We start from the raw sequence: 13,865 nt of genomic DNA, 5'->3' as shown, positions 1-13,865 counted from the left end.
TCACACATAGCCCTCCGGTAGCCCTGCTCCGGTGGCGGCGAGGGTTCCAGGCCCACTGTAACCTGAATCCTGGCCTGGCGGGCGAGGCACTGGCCAATTTGCATTTACTGTTCTGTTTGAAGTGGAAATGCCACGGGAACCGGCTTGCTGGGGTGGCTTAAAAGCTCTGCATAAGCTGGCAGGTCACTTTTGCTTTCTTCTTTGTGAACAAGAGATTTTGATTTGCTGTGCTGTCAGCAAGGGCGCCATCCAGAGAGTGTGCTTCTCCTAGCCATTATAGAATAATTTTTGTAGTTGATTGTGTAAATTTCAGTCATTAGATATTAGGCATTCGTTATGTCCCCTTCTCCCATCTATGCTCTGCTCACCTCTCCTTATGGTTAATACATTTGAATCCTGTTTGGAAGAACAGGAGCTTTTAAAGCTCTAAGAAGACCTAGATAGGTATTGTACATGAAATGAAACGACTGGCAGTTTATTTTGCACCTTTTTAATCTGTAATTTTTATACTCATGTACTTTCATTTAGCTTCTGCTTCAGGTTATTTTGGCTAGTTGTTAAAATTAAGTATCTGCAGTGAACAAAATTAGGTGGCTAATAACAGGATTGTGGTCCTCAGAGGAGAGGCAAGTAACAGTTATATATTCTAACAAGTATTACATATTTTCCTTAAATAATTTTTTTTAAAGTTGTGTTAAGCCCTTATAAATATATGGTATATTTCAGGTGAAAGTTACACAGGAACTGAAAAACATTCAAGTTGAACAGATGACAAAACTTCAAGCCAAACATCAAGCAGAATGTGATTTGCTTGAAGATATGAGGTAAGGTTATAGTAAATAGTTGGAGAACTTCTGTATCTCTGTTTCAAAGAACCTTTGAGTTACCAAGCCCCAGGAACTGATGATGGAATTTCCTTTTGGATTTCCTGCTTTAAGGCTGTTAGAGCTTTAACTCAGCTAGAAGTTGTAACTGGAACTAACACAATACAAACTTTTTTTCCTTCAGTGGAGAAACCTATAACGTTCACATACTTTTATGAAAAAAAAGTTCTTACAAATTTATCAAATTATATAAACAGTGAAATGGAAACTCTTATTTAATCCTTCTAGTAAATTGACCTTTTTGCATTTATTGACCTTAACGATTTCACATGGAATTTTAAACTGACACCTGGTTAATGATTAATATCTGGGGGTGAGCCAGTCAACTTCAGGTGATTATTAGAACATGACAAATATAAGTTTGAACATTAAATTTAGTGGGACATGTGTTTATCGGATTTTATTGTTAAACTTAACCTGTATCCACAATCAGCTAACTTTGAATTTAAAAGATAAGACATCTTGCCAGCATTGTGAAAGTCAATAACTTTCTTTATAGAGGTAATCATGACTCAGTTTATTGAAAGAAACACCACTGTTTTAGCAGTTCTATAATATAAACTGACAGTTCAGCAAACATATTTTTGTAAAGGTTGATCTGCATGTTGAAACAAGAGTAGCTGCCATTCTTATTTCCCTATATTAATGTATTTATTAAATCGAAATTGGATCTGTAAACCTCATCAGATTTTTTCCCGTGCTGAATGAAACCTCATGTTGATTCCATGAAAAATACCAACTATATGTTGTCGTAATTATGTGTTCAGCTAGCTGAATTGTTCATAGCCCAAAGATTTTTGATAGCTCTTTTTCTCCCATCCCATATTTAATTTAAGTAGTGTTTATGACTATTTCTACTATTTACATATATTTTCAGGGTTTCTAACTAAGGCATATTAGTTAGACTCATCCAAACTTGGATATACCAAGATCATTGTTTTATGACTGGAAACTACTTTTTTTTTAACTTTTATTTTTACTTTGGCGTATAGGTGAGTAACAATGTTGTGTTGGTTTCAGGTGAAAACTACTCTGTTTTAGTTCTGTATTTGTTTCTTTGCTTTTCTTGTGTCCATAGTGATATTTTCAGACTGAAATAATTCCTGTGCAAGATACCTGAAATTTTTCATATGGTTAAAATTAAGTTTGTAACAACTATTAAGTGAACTAAGGCATTTTATATTTTACCAGTTTAGGAAGGCAGACTTAGTTTGTAAGTAAAGTTCCTCTGTGGGGTATGAATAGTCAGTAGTCAATGTCCTTTTGATTATATTCTAAAGACTTCTTGTTTGCATTCTTTTTTTCTATTTCCCCTATTGCCTTTTCCTTGACTTATGGTCAACTAGATGGACACACAGTTGCTGCTAAGTTGGTGTAGGTTGTTGCTCCCGCTGCTACTGTTTAGTTGTTTGTATTATTCCTGACTTCATTACATTTCACTTGCATTGGTGCAGTAATATCCTAATTATTGCTTTAGTGTTCTCATATCTTCTAATCTTCTCCCAGTCTCCATTTAAATCTGTTTTCCACATTGTCATCAGTTAACTTTCTGATAACTATTATAAATGAGGTTCTCTGTGGTCTTCTGAATAAAGACCAAACACTTTGTTATAGCATATGTAGCCCTTTGCAAGCCAGCTGCAAGCTACAAGCTCCATTTTCCTGGCTTAGTTACTATCATTTCATGCCCATTTATCCTTCCTTCTTAATCCTCTGGGTTGGCCACTCAGGACCTCTGGTTATCTAATTGTGTTCTCTACATTCATGCCTTTGTTTGCACCCTCCCAGTTTTCATCTGGCAAATTCTAGTTACCATTTGAGTTTGTGAGTTTGCTCTTCTCTGTGATCTCAAATGATTTTGATTTGCACATGCTTCTGTCTTCATGTGAATTCCTTGAAGTCATAGGCTAAGTCTTATTCGGGTTTATATCTTTGTACTTTTTGTTTAAGCTGGCAGAATTGTTAAGTGGACATAACTGGTTATATTTAAGTGCAGTTTATTAGTTTTTAGGTGATATATTTTATAAGCTCTATTTATAGGGAGCTATAGGTGCTGTTGGGTCTTCTTGGGTGGTTCAGTGGTAAATAATCTGCTTGTCAATGCAAGAGATGTGCAGTTCCTGGGTCAGGAAGATCCCCTCTAGAAGGGAATGACAACCTATTTCCAGTATTCTTGCCTGGGAAATCCCATGCACAGAGGAGCCTGATGGGCTGCAGTCCATGGGGTTGCAAAGGAGTTGGACACAACTTAGTGACTAACAACAATAGGTGGTGTCATTGAGCTTGTGTTTTAATTTGACTCATGTAGGCACTGTAAATTGTACTGTGGCTATTTGATGTTGAGTATATGTGTGTGTGTGCATGCTCTCTGTGACCCCATGGACTGTAACCAGGTTCCTCTGTCCATGGGATTTTCTTGGTAAGAATACTAGAGTGGGTTGCCATGTCCTCCAGGGAATCTTCCTGACCCTGGGATTGAACCAGAGTCTCCTGCATTGGCAGGAGAATTCTTTACTACTGAGCCACCTAGGAAGCCAGAGTATATATGTATTTATGTATAATATGTAAATACAGTGATTGTTGGTGCGCCAAGGATTAATGGGGTTCTTTATATTTTAAAGGACTGTGTTCTCCTTTGTATTAAATAAATGAGATGAATCCCTTCTTTCTTATATAGTTGTGAGCAGAATACTGTATTACCTTCTAAAACATAACTTTAGATTTCTGATTTGCTTTTTTCTCCCTAATGGTAATGCAGAATTGGAAGTTTAAAATTGCCTATTCTCAATAGTCATAACATTTATTGCTTGAGGAGAAGGTGGTCTGGCTTTTCTGGTCTGTCTTAGCAAGTGGAATGACCTTTTAAAAATTCATTAGAAATCTCTGAGCTTGGATTTTTATATGTGTTTTGTTGTAAAGGATCTTCTTGCTTTTCCTTTTTTGAGGCTCTCACCACCACCTTCCACCCTAAAATCCCACAGATAGCTCTCCTTCTCACTGATGCATCCCCCACCAGTGTTATACTCAGTTTAAATTACTATAAATTTACTCTCCCCAAATTCAGATAGCTTTGATTTTTAACATAAAGAAGTAGACAGAGAAAAATTTTTTGTGACTTTAAAAGAAGTTAAAAAAAGAAAAAAGTCCACAACACATTAAACTGTAAATAGGAAAATTTTATACTGGGTTATAGCTTCCCTGGTGCCTCAGCAGTGAAAGAATCTGCCTGTAGTGGAGGAGATGTGGGTCTGTGTGTTTGATCCCTGGGTGTGGAAGATCCCCTGGAGAAGGAAATGACAACCGACTCTAGTATTCTTGCCTGGGGAAATCCCATGATAGAGGAGCCTGGTGGACTACAGTCCGTGGGGTCATAGAGAGTCAGACACAACTTAGCGACTAAACCACTATTACTACCAACCATGGCTAGTTCCCCACTCCCTCTCACCTTGTGGAATTTTGAAAGGAGGCTGATTATGGTATCGTGTTTTTCCCCATTGCTCTCCTCCCCTTCTTCAGTTTATTTGTTCCAGGGGTGCATGTGGAAGCTGGTGTATTGGGAGTGAAGTATGAAAGATAACTCATTTGTTGTTAATCAGGGACATTCCATGCTTTGGGGGGATTTTATACTGAAGTGTTTCCTGTTGACTTTTGCTATCAGCAGTAGACAAGCACACTTTACTTTCTTTTTAGTTTATTATTAGTTTATTCTCTCTTTGGTTTCTAAGGCCATGTAAGTAAGTTTCTGAATCCTATAGCCTATGTGGTGTTTATTAATATATGTATTTCTTATTTATTCTAATGATGTGCTAACTCCAGTCAATAAAGAAAGTTCTTTGAAGGGACCCAGAATATAAAGAACTGCCTTCTTAGCAGACATTTTTAGGTTGTTATATAATATTTAAAAAATCTTAGAATTTTAGAGTCAGGTGGATACTATGGTATTTGTTGATTTTATAGATGAAAATGGGAACCAAGGCACAGTTAATAGGAAGTGAATCATATGGAGGTGAACTCTACCCACTCCAGTATTCTGGCCTGGAGAATTCCATGGACTGGATAGTCCACGGGGTCACAAAGAGCTGGACACGACTGAGTGACTTTCACTTCACTAGACTTGTTTACTTTCCCGTATCTGTATTTCCCAAGCTTTTAACCAAGGAACTCATAATGGCTCCCATATTTGGAAACATTTGCCTATCAGAATACATTTTAACAAATAATTTGTGTTCTTACTTTTTATTTTTCATATACTGAGCTGTGAGTCAGCTTTGAGTCAGTATTTTAAGGCTAGTAACATGAGTACAACCAAAGGCAAAGATTCGTAAACTTTACCTCAGAGAGGGCTAAGTGTATGTATGATTTCTTACAGATGTTCTGAAAAATTTAAACTGACTCAAGAAGCACTTGTCTTTTCACTGTAGACATCTGCAGGTCTAGTGACCTCAAGTGAGGAATTGCTATGCTATGTGTTACCTTCTGGAGAAGGCAATGGCACCCCACTCCAGTACTCTTGCCTGGAAAATCGCATGGACGGAGGAGCCTGGTAGGCTGCAGTCCATGGGGTCACTAAGAGTCGGGCACGACTGATCGACTTCACTTTCGCTTTTCACTTTCATGCGATGGAGAAGGAAATGGCACCCCACTCCAGTATTCTTGCCTGGAGAATCCCAGAGACAGAGGAGCCTAGTGGGCTGCCATCTATGGGGTCACACAGAGTCGGACATGACTGAAGCGACTTAGTAGCAGCAGCATGTTACCTTCTCTAAACTGTTGGTTCATGGGGGTCACTGGGGATTGGATTCTGAAGTCTGTTGATGTGAGCTCTGAGACTTTTTTTTCATTGTCTCAGATACCTTTATATATGAAAGGGAAACTTAGAGGTAATCTGGCTTCCCAAGTGTTGCTAGCAGTAAAGAACCAGCCAGTGCAGGAGACCTAAGAGACTCAGGTTTGATTCCTGGGTCAGGAGGATCCCCTGGAGGAGGGCATGGCAACCCACTCCAGTATTCTTGCCTGGAGAATCCCATGAGTAGAGGAGCCTGGCAGGCTATAGTCCATAGGGTCGTACAGAGTCGGATATGGCTGAATCGACTTAGCACGCAGAAGTAATCTGGTCTTGTTTGTTGTTCATGCACTCATTTGTTTCTGACTCTTTGCGACTCCATAGACTGCAGCATGCCAGGCTTCTCTGTGCCTCACTGTCTTCTGGAGCTTGCTCAAACTCACGTCCGAGTCAGTGATGCCATCCAACCATCTCGTCCTCTCTTGTCCCCTTCTCCTCCTGCCTTCAATCTTTCCCAGCATCAGGATCTTTTCTAATGAGTTAGCTCTTTACATCACATGGCCAAAGTATTGGAACTTCAAAATCAGTCCTCCCAATAAATATTCAGGATTTATTTCATTTAGGATTGATTGGTTTGATCTCCTTGCAGTCCAAGGGACTCTCAGGAGTCTTCTCCAGCACCACAGTTCAAAAGCATCAATTCTTTGACACTCAGCCTTCTTTATGGTCCAAGTCTCACATTGGTAAAGGACTACTGGAAAAACCATAGCTTTGACTAAATGGACCTTTGTCAGTAAAGTAATGTCTCTGCTTTTAAATACACTGTCTAGGTTGTTATAGCTTTCCTTCCAAGGAGGGAGCATCTTTTAATTTCATGGTTGCAGTCACTGTCCGCAGTGATTTTGGAGCCCAAGAAGATAAAGTCTGTCATTTTCTATTTTTTTCCCCATCTATTTGCCATGAAGTGATGGGACCAGATACCATGATCTTAGTTTTTTGAATGTTGAGTTTTAAGCCAGCTTTTTCACTCTCCTCTTTCATCTTCATCAAGAGGCTCTTTAGTTCCTCTTTGCTTTCTGCCATAAGGGTGGTGTCATCTGCATATCTAAGGTTATTGATATTTCTCCCTGCAGTCTTGATTCCAGCTTGTGTTTCATCCAGTCTGGCATTTCACATGATGTACTCTGCATATAAGTTAAGTAAGAAGGGTAGGAGTTTTAAATTTTTATTTATTTAAGAATTGTTTTTAAAGCTTATTGTCTACTGGCACCTAGTATTATTTATGATAATTCTTCTGACAGTTGTTTGGTTTTTAATTTTTAGCCTTACCCCGAGGCATGTGGGCCCTTAGTACCCCAAACAGGGACCAAACCTGTGCCCCCTGCACTGGAAGGCAGACTCTGGACCTCCAGGGAAATCCCTAGAGGGTTTTTAAAAAACAGATTTATTGAGATCTAATTCACTTGCCATACAGTTAACCCATTCAGAGTGGGGTTTTTTTTTTTGGTATATTCATAGGGTTATACAACCATCATTATACTTCAGAACATTTTTGGTGTCCTTTCAAGAAACTACTTATTAGCAGTCACTTCCCATCACCTTATCCAGCCTTAAGCAATTGCGTTCTCTCTCTGTGGAAGTAAAATCTGTATAAATGGAATCATACAACATGTGGTCTTCACCTTTTATTTAGCATAATATTTTCAAGGTTCATCCATGTTATGGCATCAGTACTTCATTCCTTTTTTATGGCAGGATAATATTCCATTGTGTGGGTATACTACATTCTTTTAATCTATTCATCAGTTGATGGACTTTTTTGCTATTATGAATAATGTTCCTTTGAGCAAATTTTTCTGTGGACTTAAGTTTTCATTTCTCTTGGGTATATACCTAGTAGTGGAATTGCTGAGTCATGTGGTAACCCTATATTTAACTTTTTGAGAAGCTTTGAAATTGTTTTCCGAAGTGGCTATACCATTTTATATTCCTGCTAGCTATAATGTAGGAAGGTTCTAGTTTCTATACATTTTACCAATGTTTGTTATTGTCTGTCTTTTGATTATAGTGATTCTAGTAGGCGTGATTGTTGTTGCTTAGTTGCTAAGTCATGTCTGACTCTTTGTGGTCCCATGGACTGTAGCCCGCCACGCTCCTCTGTCCATGGAAGTTTTCAGGCAAGAATACTGGAGTGGTTTGGCCTTTGCTTCTCTGGGGATCAATCCAACCCAAGTCTCCTGCCTGGCAGGCTGATTCTTTACCACAGAACCACCTGGGAAGCCTTTATTAGGTGTGAAGTGGTATCATATTGTGGCTTTGATTTGCATTTCCCTAATAGCTTATGATGTTGAGCGCTTTTGTGTGTGCTTATTGGCTGTTTGCATATCTTTGGAGAAATGTCTGTTCAAATCCTTTGCCCATTTTTAAGTTGGATTATCTTTTTCCTGTTGAGTTGTAAGAGTTCCTTTTTTGGCTCTGCTGGGTCTTAATTGTCATGTGTGCTTCTCTGGTTGTGGCATGTGGGCTCTTTAGTAATGGCATGAAGGCTTAGTTGCCCCATGGCATGTGGGATCTTAGTTCCTCAACCAGGTATCGAACCCGTGCTCCCTGCATTGGAAGGCAGATTCTTAGCCACTGGGGCAACAGGGAAGTCCCATAAACGTTCTTTATACATTTATCTTATCAGCTATATGATTTGCAAATATATGCAGTATTTTTCCCACTCTGAGGTGATTCTTATGTGCTCTAAAATTTGAAAACCACTGAAGTGGTAAAAAAGAGTAAGAATTTGGAAGATAGGCCAGAGATTGAAACCCAGCTCTGCCACTTATTAGCTGGATCATCTAGGACAAATAACTAAGTTCTCTGAGCCTCATATTTCATGTATGTAAAATAAGGTTAATGCCTAACTTTTTGCTGCTCTGTAAAGAGTTAAACCAGATAGGCAAAACGCCAAACATGGTAGATGTTCACCATTGGTAGCTTCAGGATATGCAAGATAACAAAGTAAGTTATTGTGTATTTTTTTTAAATTTAGTTTTAATTTATTTTTAATTGAAGGATAGTCTCTTTTCAGTGTTGTGTTGGTTTCTACCATACATCAGTATGAATCAGCCATAGGTATACATGTGCCCCTTCCCTTGTGAATGTCCCTTCCACCCCATCCCACTTTTCGAGGTTGTAATAGCATACCAGTTTGAGCTCCTTGAGTCATACAGCAGATTCCCACTGGCTATCTATATTTATTGTGTTTTATTAATTCTCGTAAGCATATATTTTTACATTCTTAGATTTCTAAAATCTGGATCCATCTTATAGTTGCTTTTGTTTATGATGTGGTTGTTGTCTCTTCATGCACAGAACTTGCAGAGTAGTTTTCAGCAGGCTTGGAAGAAAATCCCAGAGATATGGTTAGAATACAAATGCTGGATCACCCAGGGATTTCATGGCACAGAAGAAGATATTGTGTGGAAAAACAGTAATGACTGATTTAAAAAAGTGATTCAGAAGAATTTGAGCCTGAGTGTGACCAACTTATTTCTTTTACCTTTTAAAAATTATGCACAGGAGCAATGTATGCTAAAAATTTAATGAAGCTCTTTTAATAAGTAAAGTTGTGATACAGCATTGTATCAGTTTAAATGGGAGCATTTTTTTCTTAGTGTAACACAGTGTGACTTGTAATCAGTGGAGTTTTAGATAATGAAAATTGGAAGTCGCAAGTCAGGTTCTGGACCCTGGTCTTTTTTGTTCAATCAGCAAATATTATTGTCAATCTAGTATTCTTTCAAATTAGAATTTAAAGATGAAGTAAATCATGAGAGGGAGAATTTTTTTTAAACAGAGTTAGATGGAATTAAACTAAGGAGTAATAATGAAAGTTACCCACCACTTGGGTTAAGAACAGAAGTGCTGAAGAATTTTTATGTGCGATATTCCTTGATCTGGTCTTTTTAGCCACAGTTATATGAATATGGAGATTGTAAAGGTGATCTGAGTGACAGGTTAGCTGATCACAGCTATTGGAATGAGCCCTAGCTTAGAGATATACAACATGGATATGAATCCTAGTTGTTAATCTTTATTAATTATGTGACTTTGGGCACAAGTCACTTAAACTTCTCTGAGCCTCATGTTTCTTATCAGCAATGATAATTTTAATACCTTATGGGGTTATTTTGATAATTAAAGTAGCTCACATAAAAGCTTTCTTGCCTAGTGCATGGAACATAGTAGATGCCCAACAAATGCATGTGGAGTGCAGTTTCGTTAAGTAATTAAGAACAGTTCAGAAATCACGGTCTTTGACTTACTCATCCTGTAAAGAGTTAACCTGTGAATTAAAAAATGTAATGAACCTCAAACGTAAACTGTTAAGTAATGCTAAAGAATTTCCTTCACCAAGTTCAGCAGTCCTAGGTACCTTCCATCTTTCTATGTGTTGATAATGATTCCCCTTGTGATTACAGATGGCATATGCAATTCTAAGTATGCTAATCTCATACAACATTAGGTAGAAAAAGAGGAAGTGCAATTTTTCCTTATGCAAAATTTCTCTCCTTACCTTCCCTCCTTTCCTTCTCAGAGGGAAGACAATTTCTATCAAATTTTCCCAAAAGACTTTCCCTTGTATCTTGTTGCTTAAGTTTGCTTCCTATGCCCTTGCAGTCTAGCTGCAGAGGAGGCTGGGAATGTCATTACCTTCTTAGAGAAGTGATCCTTGCCAGTAAGAAATAGATACTGGTGGCACTAATACAGCTTTTCCACATTACTTATTGCCCTGTTTGCCACAGGGACCCATTTCTAGTTTACTCCTAGTAGTTCTTGTAAAAGATATGTTGATGTTAGATTATGAAAGATATAGCTAGAATTCCAGTTGTTCCAAGAAGATTAGGAATAAGAGATTCTTTAGAAACCATTTGTATCTCCTCCTTTCAGTTCCTTTGAAGTTCACTGACTTAGGTCAGGAGCAGGTTTTTGCATTTACCTTAAATAATGGGCCAGTAGGCCAGTGGCCTCTTAGGATTCTCCTCTTGAAAACACAGGAGAGGTTAATGATCTTGCCACTTTTGGCCTTCTGATAATTTGGGGAAATCATGGTCTAAGGACCCTCCAGAGAGTACCATTTTTGCTGAAGTCCTTTTACTTCTTAGGTGAAAGCATTAATAAGTAGTAAAGTGGCTAAACTGAAAGTTGGGAAGGACAAATATGAGCTTGAATTACTCCTAGCTGAGTAATTTACCCTAATAATTGAGGATTGGCAATTCAGTCTTGAACATATAAAGTATGAAACCTCTTTGTCTTTGTAAATTCTTCAAATGCCCATTTGAGTCTCACAGATGCTGTTTGTTGGTGTCAGTCTTCAGGAATGATGTGATGCATAAGCAGGAGTTAGTTTGTAAGTCTGGTTTGTGCTGTTGACTCTTGAGTGACTAATTTGGGAAGTAGGCACAGAAACTTGCAGCCATCTCCTTTGTTCCATTGCTGCAGATTTCCTGTTATGTGTTGCTCAGGACTAACTTAATAGAATATTAGCTGATATTTTTATTTCATTTTATTATTTCTTCATAATATTCTTGGTTATACTTTAACGTTCCATTTGATCTCATTTTTGGCGTTCATGTGTGAGTATTTTGTCATCTGGATGTTTTCTGTTTTGTGAGTAATCCCAATTCAAAAAGAAAATGTTACTTCTGGTGTTAAAGAAAAGTGTTACCACATCTGTGTCCCACAGGAAACTACTGGAAATGTATACCCCTTGATTATATTTTAGTGTTGTTTACCCTCCACTGGTGGGACCTTAGTTCTCCGATGGGATTGAACCAGTGCCCCCTGCATTGTGAGGCCGGGTCTGGATGATCAGGGAAGTCCCTTAGACTTTTTATTGTGTACCTTTTTGTGTAACTTTGAATTTGGAACTATGTGAATATTATATACTCTTAAAACTAAAACTAAATGATTCAGTATTGGTAAAAAAATTTTTTTTAAGCTCTACCATTAAGTGTCAATGTAGCATTTATTTATTTATTTAATTTTTTGGTTGCGCCGCGTCTTTGTTGCTGGTTGTGGGCTTTCTCTAGTTGTGACGAGTGGGGGCTACCCTTCATTGCAGGGCACGAGCTTCTCATTGCGGTGGTTTCTCTTGTTGCAGAGCACAGGCTGTAGGTGCATGGGCTTCAGTATTTGCAGCATTCAGGCTCAGTAGTTGTGGCACACGGGCCTAGTTCCTCAGCATGTGGAATCTTCCCAGGCCAGGGATTGAACCTGTGTCCCTCGTCTTGGCTGATGGATTTTTATCTACTGTACCACCAAGGAAGTCCAGTATTGGTAAATATTTTATTGCATGTCTGTTAGAAATGATATACTGTAAGAGTTTATATTGGGCGCTTCCCTGGTGGCTCAGAGGATAAAGCATCTGCCTGCAATGCAGGAGACTGGGGTTCGATCCTTGCCAGTATTCTTGCCTGGAGAATCCCATGGACAGAGGAGCCAGTTGATGATAAAATGTCATTTGTGACCTTTAATTAGTATTTAGTGAAGTTATTTTCATCATTAATAGACTTTACAGTTTATTTCTAATATATACCAAATATTAAGAACACTTGATTCACAAACTTCTGTTTGTAACATGACTGATCTCAAGCAGGTTATAATTCAGAGTTGGAGAAATAGGCTTTGTGTACTATTGTGTTACTTTCTTTCTATGTTTTTTGATTGTTTTGTCTTCAAACAGGTAAACATTGGGTGATTAGATTCATGTCCAGGCTCAAATTTTATTTTAGTTAACTTTATTCAGAGGTTTTATATCATAGTCATCATTTAACATATTGTTTCTATGGTAAAATGTATTTTTGGGGAATTCTGTTTCATCTGTAGAGGTATTTTATACACTAGTTTTCTCAGCTTTATTGACCTAACTGAATATTTTTGGTATTCCATTTTCTTCTCTTGCAATTTTAGCTATACCTGTTTTTCAGGTGGTGGTTTTAGGTGTTACACCATGCATTTTTTAAATTTCTTCTTTTTTTTTTAATTTTTACTTTATTTTACTTTACAATACTGTATTGGTTTTGCCATACATTGACATGAATCCACCACAGGTGTACATGAGTTCCCAAACATGAACCCCCCTCCCACCCCATATCATTTCTCTGGATCATCCCCGTGCACCAGCCCCAAGCATCCTGTATTCTGCATCAAACATAGACTGGCGATTCTTTTCTTTCATGATAGTATACATGTTTCAATGCCATTCCCCCAAATCATCCCACTCTCTCCCTCTCCCTCAGAGTCCAAAAGTCCGCTCTATACATCTGTGTCTCTTTTGCAGTCTCACATACAGGGTCATCATTACCATCTTTCTAAATTCCATATATATTACACCATGCATTTTTATTTTTTATTTTTATTTTTTATTTTTATTTTTTATTTTTGTTTACACCATGCATTTTTAATCTATCATTGTTTATCTTGAGTTAATAATACTAGATTGGTGAAAAGTAATTGTGGTTTTGGACCATGAATTTTAAATCATTATAACTAGATGCAGACATATCTTTATTAATCAAAATAGGAACCATTACAGTCAACACATTTTTGCCAATGAGAAATAAGTCTATTTATGCCTGTAGCTTAAAAATACATGCCTTGGGATTCAATGAACTCTTAGAAAGCATTTTCTGCCTCCTGGTGGTTGTGGAAGCATTTTGCCTGCAAAAAGTTGTTGAGATGCTTGAAGAAGTGGTAGTCGGCTGGAGAGAGGTCAGGTGAATATGGCAGATGAGGCAATACTTTGTAGCCTGGTTTGTTCAACTTTTGGAGTGTTGGTTGTGCAGCGTGCAGTTGGGCATTGTGGAGAATGGGGCCCTCTCTGTTGACCAATGCCGGCTGCAGGCGTTGCAGGTTTTGGTGCATCTCATCAATTTGCTGAGCATACTTTTCCGATGTAATGGTTTCACCAGGATTCAGAGAGCTGTAGTGGATCAGACTGGCAGCAGACCACCAGTGACCATGACCTTTCTTTTTTTGGTGCAAGTTTGGCATTGGGAAGTTCTTTGGAGCCTCTTCTCGGTCCATTCACTGAGCTGGTTGTCGCATAATAATCCACTTTTTGTTGCAAATTGAGAAATGGTTCATTGTTGTTGCATAGAATAAGAGAAGATGACACTTCAAAACAATGATTTTTTTTAAAATCTGCA

The 13,865-nt window shown here is 38.1% G+C and overlaps 1 protein-coding gene across 7 annotated transcripts in view; it reads left to right on the top strand.

The window, feature by feature from the left end:
• Positions 1-13,865, top strand: part of FCHSD2 (FCH and double SH3 domains 2) — a 254,775-nt gene that overhangs the window by 15,676 nt on the left and 225,234 nt on the right. For all 7 annotated transcript variants that reach the window (XM_060399995.1, XM_004016298.6, XM_060399996.1 and 4 more), the window contains exon 2: positions 727-824. In XM_060399995.1, the coding sequence (XP_060255978.1) occupies positions 727-824 (98 nt within the window). The remainder of the gene's footprint in view (positions 1-726; positions 825-13,865) is intronic.

This window comes from Ovis aries, chromosome 15 (genome assembly GCF_016772045.2).
Source record: "Ovis aries strain OAR_USU_Benz2616 breed Rambouillet chromosome 15, ARS-UI_Ramb_v3.0, whole genome shotgun sequence".
NCBI classification, from domain to species: Eukaryota; Metazoa; Chordata; class Mammalia; order Artiodactyla; family Bovidae; genus Ovis; species Ovis aries.
Note: the sequence above shows the minus strand (reverse complement) of the source record. Positions and strands in the feature narration are given on the sequence as shown.